General features: G+C 45.7%; 1 protein-coding gene across 29 annotated transcripts in view; it reads right to left on the reverse strand.

Annotated features, from left to right (window-relative positions):
• NRXN1 (neurexin 1) overlaps nt 1-10,145 on the reverse strand; it is a 1,475,796-nt gene extending 1,465,651 nt beyond the window's left edge. For 27 of the 29 annotated variants that reach the window (XM_053244491.1, XM_053244481.1, XM_053244465.1 and 24 more), the window contains exons 1-2: nt 9,696-9,847; nt 355-1,960 (exon numbers count right to left, since the gene is read on the reverse strand). In XM_053244491.1, coding sequence (XP_053100466.1) covers nt 355-1,093 — 739 coding nt within the window. In that variant the 5' untranslated portion in view covers nt 1,094-1,960; nt 9,696-9,847. Of the gene's footprint in view, nt 1-354; nt 1,961-9,695 lie in introns of all 29 variants that reach the window. The other 2 variants (XM_053244526.1, XM_053244536.1) reach the window with 1 other exon arrangement.
• Between the last annotated feature and the right edge of the window lie 13,115 nt (nt 10,146-23,260).

Raw genomic sequence — 23,260 nt, forward strand, 5'->3', positions numbered from 1 at the left:
GGATGGGGAATAGAACTTTTTCCACTGGCATACTGCTCCTTACAGTCCCTTCCATGCTACAAAGTACTGCTCATCACAATGCTCCAATGACTACATCTTTCCATTTCCCAAAATTGCTATTTTCCCACCATTACCACCCAATCTTCAACTTCGTCTTACGAGTTCTAAAAATATGCTTACATAAGTGTTCAAATGGATGGAGGGCTGGGATACAGGTCCAAGTATGAGATGGATGAGGGAAAGCACAGCAGCGAAATTCACTCATACAGAGGAAATGCCATGCAGTCTCCATCTCCTGACCTTCCCTGTCATTGAGGGAGAGGCTAGCAGGGCAAGGATGAAGCAGGATCTTACCTTCGCTGCAGTCCTTCCCTCGGAAGCCCGTTTGGGAGCAGTCGCAGACAGCCTGGTCGTTGAGCACCGAGCAGATGCCGCCATTGAGGCAAACATCATCCCTGGCGCACAGGTGACTTTGGTCATCATCCAGCCGCACTTCTTGACTCTCCACAGGTGAGGACTGCGTATAATTGACCCTTACATCTGTTATCCATCCCTTGAAGGGTTCCCGATCCTTCACTGAGGAGAGTGTTACTTTTAGAGTAGCTGAGCGCAGCTCAGGTGGCAGACCCCCTAGAAAGAGGCCACTGAAGACCGTCATGTCCCGCCGCTTGGATTTCACCTCCACCCACTTAGCCTCTGCCTGATCAATTAGCAGTGTTGTGTTCTTAAAATTGCGGCGGATGATCACTGTATGCCACAGGTTATCATTGACAGCCATGTCGGAGAGCAAGATGGCGGGTTCAGCACAAAAGATGGAGAAGCTGAGTTGGAGCCGCCCACCTTGGGTCAGAATTAACTCCAAGAAGTCGCAGAAGCCCTCATCGTCAAAGTAGAGGACCAGGCCACTGGAGCTGCGGGTCTTCATGTTGAAGCTCATCTCACTTTCACAGCAAGCATTCCATTTAGGGAAGCGAGTCCACTGGCCCTCTGCTCCTGGGAACTCTAGGCTGCTGCCAAGCTCAGCCCAGCATCCCAGGAGCAGTGCCATCCATAGCAGGAGGCAGCCTCCACGCCTGAGGAGCACAGGCCCCATTCTTCGTGGGGTGGGGTGGGGGAGAGGGGGAAGAGGAGGGGGGAGTGGTGGTGGGGGGGTTGGAGCAGACAGGGTAAAATCTTTCCAGTCACCACTCACACTGGATGGTTAACTCTTGCTTTTCTGGTGCACCGTGGAGGAATGTTGTAGCAGCCTCCCCAGTAGGAGAGGCTCAAGTGAGATGCACCCAATATACAGATCCCTTCCACCCTCACACACACACAAAAAAGTTTCAAGCTCCAGCCAATGTGCAACCTAACTCACACTGTAAATGATCTTCAGTAAAATAGAAGGCACCAATAGGCATTATTCAGTCATTTGCTTGGCTTCTCAAAGAGATATCTAAGAATGAGCAAGTGAGTCAGCAAAGTTTTTACCATCAAAGCCCATGGCACCAAGCTGGAAAGGAGATGGTAGTGGGTGAGAAATACGAAGATATGGAAAGTGGCGGGAAAGACACCCAGAAAATCTTCTCCAAATGGATCCACAAAGCCAGCAAGAATTGATCAATATCCCAGCATCCGTGGAATCCGTATCCCAGTGCATGTAGAGGCCATGTTACCCAACAGCTGTATTCTCCCAGGGTTTTCTCTCACCTTTTGCTGGAAGCAATTGCCTGATTACAATCCTGTCTTCCCAAGACTGATCACTCATCAGATCATGGACTGCCTGCCATGCAGCAGACCAGAAGATTCTTTGCCTCTTTCCCAATGGGGCTGAAATCCAGGAGCTGTCAAATAAGCTCAGTAGCTACTTGCTATGCAAAGCGTCACAGCTCCTCTTTTGTTTTCTCCTGCAAGGCCAAAACTAAGGAGATCCCAGGGCTTGATTTTTTGGACTGTGTTCTTTTTAAAATAAAAAAGCCATCTGTAAAGATTTAAAAACAAAACAAAACAAAAATTACATTCACGACCCTACAGACTGCTTGACTGTCATCATGAGGCTGTAAAAGGGGTGAGGATAACCACAGCTGTAAATATAACCAGAGGCAATTTTAGGCTTTCCTACTGCAATAAAACTAAACCTACATGCTTAATGCCCTATGCTGAAAAGAAGCTTCTTGTGACAAAATATATCGGCTACTCACTGATCTTGATGTCCAAATGCAGCAGGAATCTGGATACAAAAATTCACTGAAGATACCTCCCTATGTATAGAGCTTGTAATAACAGAAAGGGACGTACACAAGTGTTACTTATGCTGTTCATTACCATGTCATTTGTGCATCCTCAAACTGAATTCATGGTAGAAGTGCATCTACATATCCTACTCTGTTCAGTGATAGTGCTGCAAGTTAGGAACCTGCTTTTTTATCCATTATTTTGTCAACAGGTTTTTAAAACCATGTAATGCAGATGAAATCACAGCAGGGGCAAGCAGACAGTAGATTTGACAGTAGACAGCATTATGCCTGTTTTTCCTGGCAGAGATAGGATAGTGTGTGGTGTGTGTGTGTGTGTGTGTGTGTGTGTGTGTGTGTGTGTGATTTTCTTGTCACCTTTAACTACTGAAATGATCCATCTACACTGTTGGTATCATACATGTCACAGTTTAGGAATTCCTTAACAATCTCAATTGCTGCTCCTATAGGATGAAGAACTGCATTTTTCATCCATACCATATATTCTTCACCGTTCCACACTTTCACTGTGGTGTGTGTGTGTGTGTGTGTGTGTGTGTGTGTGTGTGTGTGTGTGTAAAGCAGTCCACCATGTTTTATAATGCATCCTCTTTCCTCTCAACACTTCAAATGCTCCCAACTGGATCTTTAAATTCATGGATATTGCATATTAACCTATTTCTTTCTAAACATTAAGATTTTCACCAGTGACCAATATCCCACCCCAGTTCTAACTATCAACTAGCTGAATTCAGACATATGCAACAACAAATCAAAAGGAGCCTCAAGGAAGTAGCAATACTAGAACATAATTCTCCCTAGACCTTGCTTAGACTATCAAATGTCATATGCTTGATATGCCTCAAGCATCTCAGCTACCCCATGCCACCTATAATTTGCATTGCACTGTAACCTGAAGCATTTTCTATACTGTGCCATTAAGGAGCAATGTTGATAAAAATGATTTGATATCATCCACTCGTTAATGCAATATAATATTTTGCAACTGTTAGTGCAGTTTAATGTTTTGGAAAATGCTGGGAAGAATGGTGCATCAGTTTAACAAATAGCTTGTGATTTCTTGACAAAGTGCATGATACAGTTTAACACCCTGCATGATACAGTTTAAAACCCAGGATGGAGGATGTACAACCCAACATTCTGTAGTTTCTCTATGCATTTTAAAAAAATGCTTTATGCATTTTAATACTTTGTCATTTCCTGGGAGCAGACAAGGATACAAGTGGTGATGCTCATTCTAAGGGGGCTGGTGTTGGAGACATCTGGAAAATGCTGGACAAAAGTGGAATTGATTTTGTAACTGGGCTGCCTGTATTCACAGAGGAGGCAAAGGGTTGTCCTTTTCAGGCTTCCAAATACCACAGAAATATTACCCAAAGGGCCACAATCAGGCTTTGGGGATCATTTTTCCTTGGGTGGGGGAAAACACCATTTAAATTACAGTATAGGATGTGGAAAGATGTAAGACTCTAAGGAGCTGGGCAGAAAGGCAATAAATAAATGCATGTAAAGACTATGCATTGAAGGGTGCAGTTCCAGGATACATTTGGGAATTTTTTCAAGATGGCCATATCCTCCTGTATTTCACAGATGGAAATTGGAACATGCTTGTAATGTGCCTGTTCGCCTGCTAAGGATCACTCTCTGAACCTGCCCCTCCCCACCACACTAGTACTCATTCCTAAAGGTTCTAATGTCTGTTGTATTGATTTATTCTGCAAAAGCCTGTCCTCTACTGATGTAGAAGACAATGTTTATTTTACCACTTTTGCACTCCAAAATATACAAAACGGATTGTGCTTTTGCTCAGTGCTAGATTAGGGAAACCTCATAACTACCTGACCATCACCATAGTTCAAAATGTACCTCAGCCTCTGCAGGGTGTGACACAGCAGGGTGTGCACTCCATGGTGGGTGCCTAAAAGGTTCGTGTGCATGCTTTTAGACGCAGAGCACTAGAGGCCAGACATATCTGTCAAAGGTATATGCCACTGTATTGAATCCCACTGTATTTAATCAGGTAACTGTGCATGTAGGTGTGCAGCCTCCAAGATTTAAGTCCTAAAATTTGTGCGTGCACATGGGGGCAGGAGGAGAGGAATGGACCATAAAGAATGAAAACCTCAGAAACTTGTATTAGCAAAAATGCTAACAAAACATCTTCAAAAGACAGACAGACAAAGAGACAGATGGGGCTGCAGCTCATTGCTAGAGCATCTGCTTTGCAAACAGAAGCTTCCAGGTCCAATCCCTGGCAGCATCTCCAGGTAGGGCTGAGAGAAGTTCCTGCCTGAAAGGTTGCAGGGCTGCTGCCAGTCAGTGTAGACCATACTGAGCCAGAGGGACCAATGGTCTGTGTTCCTATTAATCAGGGACAGGTAACAACAACAACATCTGGTTAGAGGGGACACTGATGTTGTTGACTCCAACTCCCACAATGCCCAGCCAAAGGCCATTGCAGGTGGGGATGCTGGGAGTTGTAGTGAACATCTGGGAATCCCCGTTAGAGGGAACCCTGCAGGGAACCACTCAAAGAGGGGCTTTTCCTGCTAAGTGAGGTCAGTTTGAGCGTTAAGAATTGCGGGGGCTATTTGTCAACACTGGAAGCTTAAGAGGCTGTTTCCAAGGAGGACCCTACACACCATCATTCCTTATGCTCTCCCCGCTGCTAGAGGAAGAGCCGCCACTTTAAAAGGTGGCTCTTCCTCCACTTGGCAGCGGGTGTGGAACGATGACAGGACAGGGCTGCCCCCAGCGAGCAAGAGCAGCAGCCCTCAGGCGGCCATCCTCGAAGAGCCGTCGGGGGGAGCCCCCTCCGCCCCCGCTGCCCAAAGACGCCCGCCAGGCGTTGACTTGGCGCCAAAACCGCCCTCGCCAGCCAATCCCGAGCCAAGCAGGTGCCTCGCGCAAGATGGGCGGGGGAGGCGCGCAGCAGGCGGCAAATTGATGGCAGAAGCGCACAGTCGCATTGAGCCGGCGCTCCCCCTCCCCGCCTGCCTCATGCGCGCCATCCACCCCCCCCCAGCAGCCCCGCCCGCGCTCCTCCTCCTTGCCAGGCGCCGAGGCCGGGGCGTGAAGAGAGCTTCGCCTGAGAGCTCAGCGTCTCCCCGCAGCTGCGCGCCTCCCCCCCCCCGCCCGTCCCGTTCTTTACGCTTAGGAGAGGGAGCGCTAGGAGGAGGGCGGGAGGGTCAAGGAACACACGGTGTCCGCGGTGGGCGAGGGGTGGGGTTGGAGAGAGAAAGCGTGTCTATGTGGCCCAGAGTGTCCGAGGGAGGGAGGGAGGGAGGTCGTAGGAATGTAGGGGAGATGTGCTGCAGCACCACCATCCTCTTCCCGCCAGCGAGGGAAGAAAGGGTGACTTCGGGGTGTGGGTGAGAGAGGGGGAAGGAGGAGAATCCCACCAACCGAAGCCTCTCCTCCTCCTCCTCCTCCTGGGTCAGACCATGCGTCTGCCTAGGGAGCCGCTGTCTGGCAAGAGCTCTCCAAGGTCCCGCCTTTTGCCAGCCCTGCTGTTTGAGAGCCTCTTAGCTGGAGATGCCACGGATTGGACTGGGTCTCTTCTGCATGCAGAACGTGTGCTGAGCTCTGCCACTCTGAACTACGGCCCCTGCCCAAGCATGTGGCGGGCGTGCTCTGTGGGGTTCCCAAAGCGGGACCTGGGTCCCCCCCCCCTAAATGCAGAACATGTGCTCTGTCACTGAGCTCTGCTCTCCCCCCCCCCCCCCCGTCAAAAGAGAGAGAGAGAGAGAGAGAGACTACCTTTGGATATATATGTCCATCTGCTTGTCAGGCTGCTTGATCCAGCTAGCCTTGTTTTGTCTCCCCTGGCTCAGAGGAGCTCTCCGGGGTCTCAGGCAGAGATTTTTCCCCCAGCCCTCCTGTCTGAAATCTTTTTAACTGGACATGCCAAGAATCAGATCTAGGATCTCTTGCATGCAAAGCCTGTGCTCTATCCTGTGCTGGGAGTGTGAATGTGTGAAAAGGTTGACAAGAAATGGTTAATTACTGTACGGGAGAATTACAGGAAAGGGTTACTTAGATGAGAGAGACAAAATCTGATGGAGAATAGCAAAGGAAGAGGTCTACAAAATGTCCACAGGAGGAGGTGTGTGTATGTGTGTGTAGCTGTGAAGGACAAAAGGGGGTTAACCATGTGTGTAAGAGACAGAATTGTAAGAAGTGGTTAATGTGTGTATATGTGTATGTTTAAGAGGGAGAGAGAAAACTGTGTGAAGAGATTCCTTATGTGTGTGCATCTTATGTGACAGAGACTAAACAGTGGGAAGGGGGCTCATTAATTTGTCAGTGACGAAGAGCTGCAGAAGGAACGGATGATCTATCTATCTATCTATCTATTTCTCTCACTGCCATTACAAAAGTATGGTCTGTATTGAGTGTCGCATGTCTACAGTTGTAGGACAGTGGGAGTGAGCATTATACAAGGCATCTCAAGATGCTTCAGACAAGACATGGGCAAAGCAGGGGTTGACAGTGGGAGTGATCATAATTCGTATCTGAAACAGGTGTCATGGTGTGTGAGTGCGAAGGAGCTGGCATTTGTGAGAGTCATTGCTGAGATGAGGAGAGGGAGGAGCATCATGAAGGAGTATGGAGAGAGTGTGGTGTTGAATGGGTGAGCTGTGGGGGAACTGTGCTATGTGTGCTTAGCATGAGGGGGAGAGAAGTGGTGTTGCCCATGTGTATCCTGCTAGTGCACCATCATTAAACATGTAACACATCACAACAGGTGTCACAATGGGTGGGGAATGAGGGGTTAATGTGTGGCAGTCTCTGTGAGACGGAAGGATTGGGGAGGTCCCTGAGTCTGAGAATGTGGACATATTTGCAGCTGGTGATGAAGATTGGAATGGACTCAGCATATGGAGGGGTGTGTGTGCATATTTGTGTGTGTGCAAGAGGAGAATTTAAAAACATCTGTCTATCTGCAGGTGTAAAGGGGAGGGGGCCATGACTCTATGCTGGACCTTACAGTTCATGTGCACTCCCTGGCATCTTCAGGGTATTGCTGGGAAAGACCCCTGTTTGAAAAATCCTGGAGAACACTGCCAGCCAACCAATGTTCAGACAATACTGAGCTCAACTGACCAAAAGAAGGCAGCTTCCTATGCCACACAGATGTAGAAATGACATGCCACCGACTACGACTATGTTTTGTTTTGTTTTAATAAATAAATAAATATGGCTGAATTGAAAAACTGTGTGAAAGGACAAGGGCTTGCTGAGGCCATTGGGAGAAGCAGCTCAGTCATTTCATTTGTACATCAGATGGCATATATGCAGATGGGGAAAGAGATGAACATGTTCCAGAGGTGCCTTCATAGCATGTGTGGTAAAGTTCCCAGAGACAATCATCCAGTTTGTAGCTTGGATGGGAGTTTGTTCGGCTCTGTGGCTGCATCATTGTGGCCCTCCTGGGGATGGCTTTGCCGGGAGGTGTTTCTGTGCAAAGCCAAAAGAGGCAGAGAAATGGTGATAGGCAAAGGGCTGGCTGGATGCTTAGAGCCCAAAGCCATAATAAATAAGTTCCATCCAGTCTGTGTGTTGACTGGGAGGTCATTTCGGTACAAAATGAAATACGGGGCACCTTTTGAGGAAGAACGAGGTGTGTGTGTGTGTGTGTGTGTGTGCCTGAAGGGATGGGATCTCTAGCTCGTACTGGCTGGACAGACCGCACAAAGGATGGAATGTTGGGGAGGGAGCCGAGCATGATTGGGAAGGACCCGCTTCAGAAAGCTGGAGGCTCAGCAAGGCACACATACACACATATGTGAGTCAAGGGTGAACGGCACAATCCCTACAAGTGTCAGCGGAGAAAGCCACTGAGCTAAGGGGATCCCTCTTCAAGATCCTTCAGAGATGATGAAATTGATGATCAGCCCCTTTCTCACGCAGCGCTCTCTCTCTCTCTCTCTCTCTCTCTCTCTCTGTGCTGCCCCCTTCTCATGGATATATATACACGCCACAACAACAGCCCCCCCACCCCGCTTATTTATAATGGCTGATACAATGATAAACAGCACCGAGTGTCTAATCTTTTGCAAAACAAGTGAAGCAGGTAAATGATAGACGGTGGATTGGTGATTTGACATGCATGCTTTAAATGGGCTCTCAGATTTCTTTCTTTTTAAAAGAAAAAAACACACCTTTGTCTTTTTTTTCTTCAGTTAATAAGGTGAGGATACAGTATTCCATCGCCTGTCATGAATGCAACACTCCCCTTAAAAGTACCTAATCGTTTTATTAAAATCACCTTTTGGTCACAGGTGCCCCAACTGAGCTGTTAAATAAGGGTGGAGGGAGGGGGGAAGGAACTGGAAGGAAGGAAGGGAGAATCGAACAGGAAAGACCAAAAAGAAAGAAAAAATCCGTAATAAATAGCGGGTCATTTTGGCATATACAGCCTTGGCAGCATCCTACTGTTGTAAGTGTCGGTCTATAAGATTTTCTCTCTGGGTGCGGGAAAGACCCGGAAAGCGCACGAATTACAATCTGAAATAAAAAGCGACTGGCGGGGGGGGGGGGTGTAAAAAAAAAAAAAACCCACAACCCCACAGCAATCTTTGCTGCAGCTAAAGAGAGAAGCGCTTCCATTCAAAAGCAAAGATTTTACAGCACAAGTAATTTTTATATTTGCTATTTTCTCCAACCTCCATCCTTATTTTTATGTATTTCTACGTAATTATTTGCTAGAATCCACCTCTTTATTTGGCTACAAGAAAAGCGGCTGCTTTAGCCCCCCTTTTTTGTTTGTGTTTGTTTTTGCTTGCCTAACTAGGCAGGCTGCAGTTTCATTTCGATTTTAGCATGTATATGCGATATTTTCCAAAATAAGGCATCAGCAGGGACCAGAGCTAACACATTAGACAGGCAGAGGGGAGGAGAAAGGGAGAAAATCTCTCTCTCTCCCTCTCCCTCTCCCTCTCCATCCCAATTAAAACGTCCCAAAATACCAACCTGCTCAGGCCGTTTTTCTAACCCCCGCCTTCAAAATGCTTATTTCTATTGCTGTTCCAATGCCATTTATTCTATCAGCGCTGGGGGCTGCGGCGGTGGCGGGCGGAGGGGGGGGGAGAGAAAAACGAGACATGCAATAAGATCGATTTCCCCCCTTTGCACCTCTAAAACGCCAGGCAGGATCTCCCCCCCCCACACCACTTCTCCCCCAAATTGCTAAGAAATCAGCACGGTCGCAGCCTTGAACTTCCCAAGCACAGCACGACCATCTCCTTCGCCTCCTTGCCGAGCTCTACCTCTTCTCAGCTCGGCGGCTGAATGTTGGCCAAACCCGCCTGCCAGCCGGCTCCTTGTGCATCCTTGACAGACCCGAGCCCCTGCTAAACGGGTATTTTCCTCCTCCAGCCTCCCATCCCTGCTCCCCCACGCACACCCCACCAGCAATACCTGCCCCCTCCTCCCCACACCGGTCTGCAAGCTCCTTACCTGCGCAGCTTTTCCGCGGGGCTTGTGACAACGGATCTCGAGGCATGTGTTGTTGGTCAAAGAGAATGTCCCTTAGGTTCTCTGAATAAGGCAAGGAGCGGAGGGCGGGGGGGGGGCGGGCGGCGCGGAAAGTACCGTCCGTTCCCTTTCAGCAGCGTCAGGCTGGGGCTTCTATCTATCTCCAAGAGTAAGGGAGGAGAGCGGCGAGGAAGGAGGGCTAGCCGAGAGCCACGTGACGCCCGGCTGCTGTCTGTCTGCAAGAGGAGGGCGGAGCCGGCCTCTCTGCAGCACCGTGGACAGCACCCTCTCCCTACACAGCCTCCATCTCTCCATCACATTCTCCCCGCTGGAGCTGCGAAGAGACTAGAGATCTCCGCTTCCCCGGAGGGGGGAGAAGACAGGAGCGATGCAGGGTAAAATAAATAAAGAAATGCATTGGAACTCCTTCTTTCCTTCCCTCCCTCCCCCTCCCCCCCCCTCTCTTTTTTTGCACCAGATGTGATCTTCCAAGGCAGTGACGTGATCCTCGGAACACGCCCACCTCCCCGAGCCTTTCCAGGGATCTGGGAGTGCTGCAGGTAAGCAAGAAAGGCTGCTGGACCGTTCCTAGCGGGGGAGGGAGCGCTGCTTGACGGGCCTCTGCTTCCAACTGGCTCCGGCGGCGCTCCAGGGTGAGGCATCGAGGCCCGCACCCTCCTCGCACAAGCACTCGCAGACCGGCTGTTGTGCTGGTGGGTGGAAAAGGGCAGACATGCAACTTTTCTTTCTTTCTTTCTTTCTTTCTTTCTTTCTTTCTTTCTTTCTTGACACCGCAAGTGGACTTTTAAATGTCACGACGTATGCCGAGGAGGTCCAGGGTCGCAGGCAGAAATGCTGAGTTTTCCTACAGCTCAATGAATAACGTGGCACATTGCATGCTGGCAAGGTGTCTTGTCTCCGGGAGAGGTGGATAGCATCCTGGTCCTCTTAGGAATGAAGATAAGAGTCCTGCCGGATCAGGCCAAAGGTCCATCTACTCCAGCATTTTGCTTGCAAGGGCGGCAAGCCAGTTACCTCTGGGAAAGGCACCTGTGGGATAAGAAGGCGACAGCCATACCCTGTGTGCATTCTCGACTTCTAGTACTCAGAGCTATACTACCTTCCCAGGGAACATGGAGCTAGCTAACATTTAGCTAGCATAGCTAACAGCCATTGAGCAGCTGGAGAGGAGAGCTGGTCTTGTGGTAGCAAGCATGACTTGTCCCCATAGCTAAGCAGGGTCTGCCCTGGTTGCATCTGAATGGGAGACTTAATGTGTGAGCACTGCAAGATATTCCCCTCAGAGGATGAAGCCGCTCTGGGAAGAGCAGAAGTTTTCAAGTTCCCTCCCTGACTTCTCCAAGATAGGGCTGAGAGAGATTCCTGCCTGCAACCTTGGAGAAGCCGCTGCCAGTCTGTGAAGACAGTACTGAGCTAGATAGACCAATGGTCTGACTCAGCATATGGCAGTTTCCTATGTTCCTATGGCCATGCATGCATGTGTCTAATTTTAAAAGCTGCAGCCAAATGGCTCTGATCCTTCCAGGCATGCAGCAGCTGTGGGGTGGGTCCTGGGACAAGAAGTGAAGATGGGCCTCTGCCCCCTGCTCCTACCTTCTCCTCCTCCCTCTCCTATCTCATTGTTGCAAAAGAACAGTAAGGATGTGGTTCCAAAAAAAAGTATTATGGTTTTATGCTATTATCTTTAATGAGGACAGGCAAAAAGGGTGCTACACTGCTTTAATTGGAGGTCTTTTCATCTCTGTCTCAGCTTCAGGAGGAAAGCAGGGAAGGAGTGTCAGGCAGCATCTCTCTCCTCCTCCTCTTATCATGACTGACATTTCCTTTGCTGTTGAGCCTGTCAGTCAGGTTGAGAGATGGGTAGGCTGAACCTGAGCATTAGCCAGCCAGTCAGGAGTAGGGGAGGTACACTGCCTGATACTCCTCCTCCCCACTCTTGCAGAGGACTCATCTCTCCTGAAGCTAATATAAGCCCTCCCATCAGAAGCCTGCAGCATGCCAGTGAGTCAGTGAGGCAGGAGGGAGAAAGCAAAGAGCAAACTGTCACACAGCCGGCACCAACCCCACTCCCCCAGGAGCCCAGTTCAATTATTGCTATATGCTCTTGTATCTTGCCCTGAGAAGAGAGTTCAGACCCATTCTTTTGGCATCTTCCAGCATCACAATGCTAGAAAAAGCAAGAATAAAGCTCAAAACAATTCTAAACTCACAGTGGCAGAAAGAAATCAGCTTTGCCACTGTCTGGTGGGAATTATGTGTGTTGTCTGTTAAAGCCAATTTGCTAACAATGGCAACAACAACAACAACCTACATTTTGTGGTGATACCTATAACAACAACAATATTGAAAACAAAATTCTGGCAAACTGGCATCCCAGGTCCTTGGGAAGGACTCAATGTCTGGATAAAACAAACCAGTCAATAACACCTGTTTGACTGTGCAAATAAGAAATAATAATAATAATAATAATAATAATAATAATAATAATAATAATAATATAATATAATAAATAATAAAATGTAAAAAATGAAGATGCAAAAATATTATGAGACTTCCGACTACAAACAGACAAACATCTACCACACAATACACCAGATATAACTGTAGTCGAGAAGAAAGAAAAACAAGTTAAAATAATCAACATAGCAATACCAGGGGATAGCAGAACAGAAGAAAAAGAAACAGGAAAAAAAAATCACTAAATACAAAGATCTACAAACTGAAATTGAAAGGCTGTGGCAGAAAAAGACCAAAATAATCCCAGTGGTAATTGGCACCCTAGGTGCAATTCCAAAACAACTTGAAGAGCACCTCAGCACCATAGGGGCCACAGAAATCACCATCAGCCAATTACAAAAAGCAGCTTTACTGAGAACAGCCTATATTCTGCAATGATATCTATAATAATAACAGTAACAACATTGACAATAAAATTCAGCCATCCCAGGTCCTTGAGAAGGACTCGATGTCTGGATAAAACAAACCAGTCAATAACACCTGTCTGACTGTGTAAAGGAGGAGGAGGAGGAGGAGGAGGAGGAGGAGGAGGAGGAGGATTTCCTTGGCTTGAGGTTGTCACATCTTGATCTGCTAGTGCCAAAGATCAAAACTGACTCTATGCTGCCACAGACCTACGCTGGCGGAAATGTGAACTGTATGCTTCCTTTCATTTGCTGGTCAATGACCGAATAAATTTATAACTAACTAACTAAACTTCCTTTCATTAGAATTGCCTATGTTCTGATTGGTTGTCTGCAACATTTAGCCAGATTGGTCTTGGGTAATACAGATTGCTATGCAGAACTGAAATGTGGGAGCAAAAGCAGGTTTAATTCATGAGCATAAAAGTGAAAAGACAGATTTGCAGAATTCATTCCACAAAATCCAAATGAAGCAAAGCTTTAGTTCCTTTGCTAGGTTTGAATACAGTTCCGTAAACTTGACCATTAAGTTCCATACATGGCATCCAGGTTCTTACAACATAAAATCCCGGTTTTCTCTCAGCACCAGATTATTTTAGGTGATGATTTGCATTTTTTCCTGATCATGTCAAAGTCAGCTTCAGCACTCATTTATTTATTATATATTGAAAATATATATTTATATCTTGCCTTTTCATCTCAAATTAGAACCCTCAAGGTGGTTAACAACTATCATAAAAACAACTATCAAGAAAACAATGCAAATAATAAAAATACCACATTTGTGATTGCAAAGAAGTGATTGTAAAGAAGTTACAATCACATTTGTGATTGTAAAGAATACATCTTTATACTGCTTGCAAGGCCATATTACACATTGCTTGAGCAACCCCCTGATGGTTCCTTGGGCTGCTCCCCACACATCTTCATGCTAAAGTTTTGTTTGTACCTAGATCCTTCTTTCTGTTTGAATGTAGCAATTGCTTTTGGGATGTTGTTTCTCCTTTCTTTTTGAAGGGGTGTTAAAATACGGAAACCAAGTGGGTAGGGTTTGAAAATGAAAATGAAAATGAAACAGAAGTTCATTTTCTTTATTTTTAAGTAAGGAGTAAAGCTTGGGGAAGCAAACAAAAATGTTTTATTTATTTGTACCCCACCTTATCATGAAGATAGAGGGAAGAGCTGGTCTTGTGGTAGCAAGCATGACGCCCCCTTAGCTAAGCAGGGTCTACCCTGCTTGCATATTAATGGGAGACTAGAAGTGTGAGCACTGTAAGATATTCCCCTCAGGGGATGGAGCTGCTCTGGGAAGAACAGAAGTTTTCAAGTTCCCTCTCTGGCTTCTTCAAGATAGGGTTGAGAGAGATTCCTGCCTGCAACCTTGGTGAAGCTGCTGCCAATCTGTGAAGACAAGACTGAGCTAGATAGACCAATGATCTGACTCAGTATATGGCGGCGTCCTATGTTCCTAAGGTATCAAGACTATTAACAATGTACTCAAAAATGACACAAACAATATATTCATGCAATTAAACAGAATTAAAAACAACACTGAAGATAAAAACAAGAAGCAAAACATAGCACAGCCAATAAATATAGTTGCAATTAGGGGGGAATACAATACCAAAAAGCCTATCGCTGCCAGTAAAAACCCATGAGAACATTAGGCACCAGATAAACAGACTTTTTCTGGTGTCTAAAAGTTAACAATGAAAGTGGTAGTGCCAGATGCACCTGTCTCAAGAGAGAGTTCCAAAGTTTGGGTTCCACCACTGATATTTCCCTCTTTCCAGTTACTTCCCACCTCACCCCAGAAGACAGGAACCCAAAGAAGTGCCTCTGAAGATGTCCTAAGGTGGCCTTTCAGTTATCAAGGTATACTTAACATATGCACTAATATGAACATGGATATTTCTCAATATGTGGCTATCAACCACTACTCACCCATGCAACCCTATTATCCTTCCCCAGACTAGAAGCTTAATTGCTTCCACTCTGTTTTCCAGTAGCTGAGCAAACTTCTTACACTCACACCTTTACATGCACACAGCAGGCAAAGAAGTGTCAATGTACAGTACTGACCATTTGCATTATAGCCTCTCCTTAAAGGCCATGCTTATAAGTCCTGCTGGTTTCTCTGATAGTGTTAAACTCTGGGATCCAGTCTTTACTCAACCACTTCCTATACTGCATGATCTAAACCAGGGGTTCCCAACCTTGGGATCCCAGTTGTTGGACTACAATCCCCATCATCCCTGGGACACAATGACCTTTGGCCACTGTGGCTGGGGATAATGGGGGTTGTAATCCAACATCATTTAGGGACCCAAGTGTGAGAACCTCTGGGGTCCTTGGTAACTGTCCCAACCTAGATGTTAGAGGAAGTGGTTGACATGGCAATGGGACTTTTCAACAGGCTACCCCTTGGCCATCCCAATATAAGGACAAGTTTCTGCCTGTGTTGAGCAAGACTATTCCTGGACCCATCTTCCCACTTTTTGCTTATGTTGCACTTTTAGCCCAGGGCTACATCTTTTACCTCCAAATCCAGATTGCAGACCTTGGGCTTTCCATTTTCTTCTTCTTTCGTGGACTTCCTGAAAATTGCAGCTGACAATATTTACCCACAATCTCTCAACCTATCTTCTCCTTGTGTTTCTAGGCCTTTAAAGGCATACTTGCAAGCCAGTTTCTTAGTACAGATATAAAATGGGATTGGTCATATAACCCATTAAGTAAAATATATTTAGGGCAACCTCCCACCCCTTACAGTTATATATGGCAGGACTGGGAAAGTCTGAGATCCTGATAACCATTGGAACCATTGGTTACTCACTGTGACATTTTAATGACTTTTTTGTGGATAACATCTCTCATATTGAGGCCGAGCTGGATTCCACAGTTACCTCAGAGTCTACTGTGGAGGAGTCCAGCAACTCCTCTTATGGGATTAGACTGGATCCTTTTCAGATTGTGACTCCTGAGGAAGTGGACAAACTACTTTGTACTGTGTGTCCTACAACCTGTTCTCTTGACCCTTGCCCAATCTGGCTTATCTCATTTGATAATTATATTATCAGAGAGGGTCTGGAAAATATTATAAATGCTTCTCTGAGGGAGGGCAGGAAGCTATTATTAGACCACTTTTGAAGAACGCTACACTTTTGAAGAACGATCCCTCAGAGTTAGGTAATTACAGACCTGTTTCTAATCTTCCATGATTGGGCAAGGTGGCGTTGAGTGGGTCGTGGCCTCTCAGCTCCAGGCAGTTTTGGATGATGCAAATTATCTAGATCCATTTCAAACTGACATTTGTGTGGGCTGTGGGGTTGAGACTGCCTTGGTCGACCTGATAGATGATCTCCAGCTTGCTATCAACAGAGGGTGTGTGACTCTGCTGATCCTTTTGGATCTCTCTGCAGCATTTGATATCATTGACCATGGTATCCTTCTGGACTGCCTGAGGGAGGTGGGATTGGGTGGCACTTTTTTTACAGTGGTTCTGCTCCTACTTCTCTGGTAGATTCCAGATGGTGTCACTTGGAAACTGTTCTGCAAAGCGAGAACTAAAGTATAGAGTTCCACAAAGCTCCATACTGTCTCCAATGCTCTTTAACATCTACATGAAACCACTGGGAGAGATAATCAGGAGGCTTGGTGCAGGGTATTATCAATATGTTGATGACACCCAGATTGAATTACAGGTCTGTAATTAGCTAACTCTGAGGGATCCAGTGTAGCTTTCTTCAAAGGTGGTCTAATAATACCCTCTTGCCCTCCCTCGGAGAAGCATTTATAATATTCTCCAGACCCTCTCTGATAATATAATTATCAGATGAAATAAGCCAGATTGGGCAAGGGTTGAGAACAGGTTGTAGGATGAACAGTACGAAGCAATTTGTCCACTTCCTCAGGAGTCACAAACTGAAAATGATCCAGTCTAATTCTTTAAGAGGAGCTGTTGTCCACCTTTACAACAGACTGCATGTCAACCTCTTCAGGAAAAGGAATATCTTCCCTAAATGCCTGCCTGGAGGTGGTAATGGGCTGGATGATGGATAACAAATTGAAGTTGAATCTAGATAAGATGGAGGTACTGACTGTTGGGGGTCGGGAACTGAGAGATGGTTTAGATCTGCCTTTTCTGCCTGGGGTTACAATCCACTCAGGAGTGCATAGCTTGGGTGTGCTCCTGGACCCATAGCTCTCCCTGGTTTCTCAGGTTGAGGCAGTGGCCAGGAGTGCTTTTTATCAGCTTTGGCTGATACGTTAGCTGTGTCCATTTCTAGAGGTGAATGATGTTAAAACAGTGGTACAAATGCTGGTAACCTCCAGGCTTGACTACTGTAATGCATTCTACATGGGGCTGCCTTTGTGCATAGTCCATAAACTACAATTGGTACAGAATACAGCAGCCAGATTGGTCTCTGGGACAACACCAAGTGACCACATAACACTGGTTATGTGCACTGGCTGCCAATATGTTTCCAGATGAAATACAAAGTGCTGGTTATTATGTATAAAGCTCTTAATGTCTTGGGCCAGGGCTATTTAAGAGAGGGCCTCCTACAGTATGTCATAAACCCTGTCACCTGTTACTATAATCTGGAGAGGTCTGGTTACGGTTGCCACTGGTTCATTTGGTGGTGACCCAGGAGTGTGGCTGCCCCAGGGCTTTGGAATATGCTCCCTGCTGAAATAAGAGCATCTCCTATTCTTTGTTTTCAGAAAGATCCTCAAGACTCTCCTGTTCTCGCAGGCTTTTAATTAGAATTAATTTTTAATAATTTTAATAATTTGTTTTAATAACTGTTTTATGCTATTGTTTTTATTGTGTCACATATTTTAATCTGTGTTGACTTTTAAATATTTTAAATTCTGTACACCGTGTAGAAATGTACATATCAGGTGATATAAAATATGATAAATAAATAAGCTTCTGAGATCCTGATAACAGATTGATCTTGAGTGATTGTCCTGACTCAGTACAGCATTTCCTTTACATCTTTTCATTAATGTTTCTTACACACAACTGGTATTTTTAAGCTGTGACTAATAGGTGAGTCTTATTCATTTCTCTATGTGTAATCATGATAATAGTAAATGGTAAATTTGTTGAAAGTGAAGGACTATGCGCTGTCTCTTTTCTCAATGACTTAGGAGGACAGACTAGTGAGTCAGAGGGCTAGAGGGTCAAGACATTGGTCATCTCTTCTCTACTACTCTGACACTATCCCTTTGATATGTAGATTGCTAATCTCAGGGACTTCCTTCCTTACTGACACTTCCTCTTCCCTTCTTCTTCCCTTCCTTCTACCTTGCAACATGTAAGCTCCCCTCCCCTGCACCATGTGTGCAGAGATGCAGAATCCATCTGCATCCAGCTAGATAGGTTAGAGATTCTATCTCCTCACTTTCCTATCTAGAATGGAGTTCTCTAATAAATACTACTTATATTGATTTTAAACTATGAACTGGCTCCAAGTTACTTTACTCTCAGCATACACGCATGCCTAACTAAATTCCGCTGTGTTGTGCCTCTGTGCACTCTGCTATAATGAAAAAGGGTTTCTCTTACCAGAGAGAATTCCCAACAAAATTCACATCCAAAAAAGCCAACTTTAGTATGGCTAGTTGGAAAAGACAATGGGAGTTTCCTCAATGGTCATGTAATGCTTCAGCAGATGTAATAGGAAGGTGGTTTGGTTATGGCCAGTGAAGAATCAGCCAAGAAATAAGCAAACAGAAAAGACAGTGGGAGTTTCCTCAGTGGTCATGTAATGATTCAGTGGGAAGATGATGTGGTTATTGCCAATGAGGAATCAAGCAAAGAGCTACATTCATGGGTAGGCCTGGGTCCTCTTCATTCACATACATACTGAGCCATATAGGAGCTTCTGAGCCATATAGGAGCTGCTTCCTCATGGGGCCAACTGGTGCAGCTATGGTTTGTGTGCAACCACACAAGAGGGGCCAATTCCATTGTTTTTTCCCTACTGATCCAGGAATCATTTTCTCCATATGACCACACAAAGAAGATTATAGTTATTACTTGCTCTGCAGTCTAATTCCTTCTCTATCTTAGCCACGACAATGCATTAGACCATGAGAATGGAATGGAGTGCAGACCACCAATGGAATCCAGGCTTTTGAATGGCAAATGTCAGCTTAATCACATATTCCATCTGTATTTGGAAGCCATCTATACTATTTCAAAAGCTACAGTCTTGCACCTTGAAAAGTAGACTATGGGAGTTATAACCCTCTCTTTCCCCAACAAGTTGTTTCTATGCCTGCCATGCTGCCCTTTCTCTGAGCGTATTGCTATTCTGGACTGACTTCCAGGTGAAATCCTCTTTTGCCTTACACTTGAGAATCTGATGCCCATCAACTCTAATTAAATAGCATACTCTGATTTTGGATTATTAATAACAACAACAACAACAACAACAATAATAATAGCACAAATGCAATAAGAGCAAAAGTCGAAATTCCGCAACAAACAGCAAGTGCCGCCTTTGTAAAGAAGCAGATGAAACTGTGGACCACCTAATCAGCTGTTGTAAAAAGATCGCACAGACTGACTACAAACAAAGGCATGACAAGGTAGCAGGGATGATACACTGGAACATCAGCAAAAAATACAAGCTACCTGTAGCCAAGAATTGGTGGGACCATCAAATTGAAAAAGTTGAAGAAAATGAAGATGTAAAAATATTATGGGACTTCCGACTACAAACAGACAAACATCTGCCACACAATACACCAGATATAACTGTAGTCGAGAAGAAAGAAAAACAAGTGAAAATAATCGACATAGCAATACCAGGGGATAGCAGAATAGAAGAAAAAGAAATAGAAAAAAAAAATCACCAAATACAAAGACCTACAGCCCACGGGCTCCCCAGCCCCCGCTGGCTCCATCACGGAGCCGGCAATTGTGTGGGCAGCCGACTCGGCCGCCCAGGACTCCCTCCCTGCTCACTGCCCCAAACCGGGTCTCACGGATTGTGAGACCCAGCTCATAGGCTGGTACTGTAAGGTAGTTTCAGAGAGGATTAAAAAATGCCCCCCTTGGAGAAGAGGGAAGTATCCTCAAGGGGGGGCATCTTTCTGGGGTGTTGTTGCTGCAGGATATTTCTACCTGCAGGCCACCAAACTAGTTTCTGCGAACAGGATCTGGTTCCCGGGCCTTAGGTTGTGCAGAGATGCTATAAGGCAACTGGTATTGTGGACCGGGGGGCCCAAGGGGTTGACTTTTCAAATGCTAACCATAAGAATATGTTATACAAACCAATGCAAAATGGCCAAAGGAAACAGTTACAAAGACTGTGACAATAAAGCAAGAAGATGCAGCTACCCCTGGTGTGTTAATGAGGCAAAATGTGCTGAATGTTCACACTTCAGTTGCAATGCATACATACCACTTGCTACAGGTGCACAATGCTAATTTGCTCTTTGGGCATACTGTGAACCATTTGCATAATTTCAGCACCCTAAAATCTGCAAACATCAGGAAATTCCATGTGCTGGTCTGCCTGCAGCAATAACTCACTGAACCCCTGACAATCTGTATGAGCTATCAGAAACAAAGGGGGAAACCCACTTCTAAAATCCTGCATTTCAGCTCTGGCAACCAGTGTCACAATTTCAATTACTGTGCAACCCAAGGCTACTTGTCACAATGAATGGTTGTTTAAAAATGGGATGACAGTCCAAGCACAATTGTTAGAGGAATGGCATTCTGGAATACTTAGTCTGTAGCAGTCATACTTGGAGCAACAAAAAAGAATCTGTGATTTTGAAACATGGGGCTGCAAAACAGCTTTCCATTTTCAAAACTGGCCTCTTAGGGGTCAACAAAAATGAATGTTGGGGTATTTTTAAAATTTGTTTCACTGGAAATTTTTAGAGATGTTTGACTATTATTCAATTCAAGAGGGGGGAAAGGAGGAAGTGGCTTTATTTTGATAATGTTGATTAATCACCCATATCATGACTTTAAAAATGATAACAAAATAGTGAGGTCATTCACACAATCAAAAACTGTATTCTACCCAGGTTTGGGAGCTGTATGTGCTCCCAGCTTTCAGTTGTGTGGAAGCAAGGTAGAAGGGAAACCTGGGTAAAATTGATTGTGTGGAAGCAAGGTAGGAGGAAAACCTGGGTAGCTTTTCCTCCTACACTGCTTCCACACAATCACTTCTATGCAGGGTTTCCTATTATCTTGCTTCCACACAACTGAAAATTGGGAGCACACACAGCTTCCAAACCAGGCTAGAACACGTTTTTTGATTGTGTGAAGGACCTCGGTATATTTTATCACACTTTTCCTCCCAGGAGCTCAAGAGTTCTCTCAGGCTAAATGTTTCTCTCCTTGCTCCATTTTATTCCTCAACAACTTTGTGAGATAGGCTGGCCTGAGAGCTAGTGAGTGGACCAAAGTCAGCTAGTAAGCTTCATTGTGGAGTGGAGATCTGAGCAAAGATTTCTCAGCAGGCTCAGCCCTTCCATGAGACAAGGTGAGGAGATTGACTCACATGTGGTTGTGGGGAGGTGCACCAGGGGTGGCAAGCTCTGCTCCTCATGCCACCATGGGCATACCCACCCTCAGATGGATGGGGCATCATATTGTCCTTCACTTCAGGCAGCAAAATGCCTTAGACCAACCCATCTCCCAGATCATCATCCAACATGACTACCACTATGAATATTTATATACTGTTTTTCAACAAAAGTTCTCATAGTGGTCTACAGAGAAATAGGGATGTGCAAAACGTTTCGGGCACAGATCGATCTGTGCCCGAAACGAGCAATTTCGGGTGATTCGGGGCCGAGCCGAATCACCCTCGATGACCCCCGATATTTTTCGGGCCCAAACCGAATCACCCCTGATTCGTGCCCGAAAAATTCGGGTGATTTGGGATGACATCTCTTTGAATTTCCCGCCTTTTTTCCTCCATTGATTTCAATGCAAGAAGGTGAGATTTGACGTCTGCTCGAATTTTGGGTCCCAGGGGCAAAATAGTGGGGTGCGGTGGTAGTGCCTAATGGGTGGAGGCTACCACCCCAATTGCAGGGGAATTGGGCAAAGGGCTGATTTTTGGGGAATTTTTGAAGTTTTAGTGTCTTTGGGGCAGATCGGGGGCATAGCGTGGGATCTGGGCAAAAAGAGTGGGGTGGGCTGGTAGCAAATTAGAGTGGATTCATGGTGTCTCATAGAAAATCTCATTTGCTATCATAGAATCCACACTCAGAATACCTCAGAAACAACAGAACCCTGTACCCCATGGGTTAGAAACCCATGGGGGTGGTTGGCACCCTATGTGCACTACACTACCACTCGCTCTGGGCCACCCCAGCACCCCCCAAGTGCACTTATGGGGCTGCTGAAAGCTCCATGTATACCTTATGAGGAAAAAGCTTAAAGATGCGTAATCTTCAACAATTTACCAAAAATCAGCACTCTGCCCAAATCCTTTGAAAAAAATTCAGGTAGCTTCCTTGCCCCTACCTGGCACTACCACCAACCCCACACTGTTCTAGGCCACCCCTTCTCCCCCAACGTGAAGCTATACATTTGCTGGCACCTCCATGCTTCTTTATGGAGAAAAACCTTAAAGATGCATAAAATTCAACAATTCCCCAAAAATCAGCCCTCTGCCCAATCACTCTGAAATTGGGGTGGTAGCCTCCACCCATTAGGTACTACCACTCCACCCCACCCTTTTTGCTCCAATCCCACGCTATGCCCCTGAACTGCCCCAAAGACACTAAAATTTCAAAAAATTCCCCAAAAATCAGCCCTTTGCCCAATCCCCCTGAAATCTGGGTGGTAGCCTCCACCAATTGGGCACTACCACCCCACCCCACTATTTTGCCCCTGGGACCCATTTTTCTTACCCGAATCGATTCAGATTCAGATTCAGATTTAATCCGAATCCGAACCAAATCAGGGGTTATTCGGGTAGCCCATATTCGGGCACAGAACAGAATGGGGGTGATTCGGTTCAGGTCCTGAACTGAATCACAGAAAACCCAAATTGCACACCCCTACAGAGAAAAATAATAAAGTTCCTTCCCTGTCCCCAGGGGGCTCACAATTTAAACACCCCAACTACTACACCGTACTGGCTCTATCGTGATTGCTGTGATTCTTTTTCAATGAAAAAAATGGAATCAAAATTAAAAGCCTACAGTCTTGACCGCTACTTGCAAGGAGATCAGGGCGCAGTGCTGTTCCCGTAACTCTAGAAGAAGCTTTCCTTTCAAGCCAGTGTCCTGTTGCTGCTTCACACAAAATGTGGCTCACACAGCCAGGCCACTGTCTTCTAGGTCATGCCATGCTTCATCTTTGAGCATTCAGCCCCACACTTTCCAGGCTCCTAGAACACGGATTTTATTAATCTTTTATTAATTCTTTTTAGATTGTGAGCCCTTTGGGGACAGGGATCCATCTTATTTATTTATTATATCTCTGTGTAAACCACCCTGAGCCATTTTTGGAAGGGCGGTATAGAAATTGAATTATTAGTATTTTTATTTCTTGTTTACACAGTCAAACAGGTGTTATTGACTGGTTTGTTTTATCCAGACATCGAGTCC

This window comes from Hemicordylus capensis, chromosome 1, assembly GCF_027244095.1.
Source record: "Hemicordylus capensis ecotype Gifberg chromosome 1, rHemCap1.1.pri, whole genome shotgun sequence".
Lineage (NCBI taxonomy): Eukaryota > Metazoa > Chordata > Lepidosauria > Squamata > Cordylidae > Hemicordylus > Hemicordylus capensis.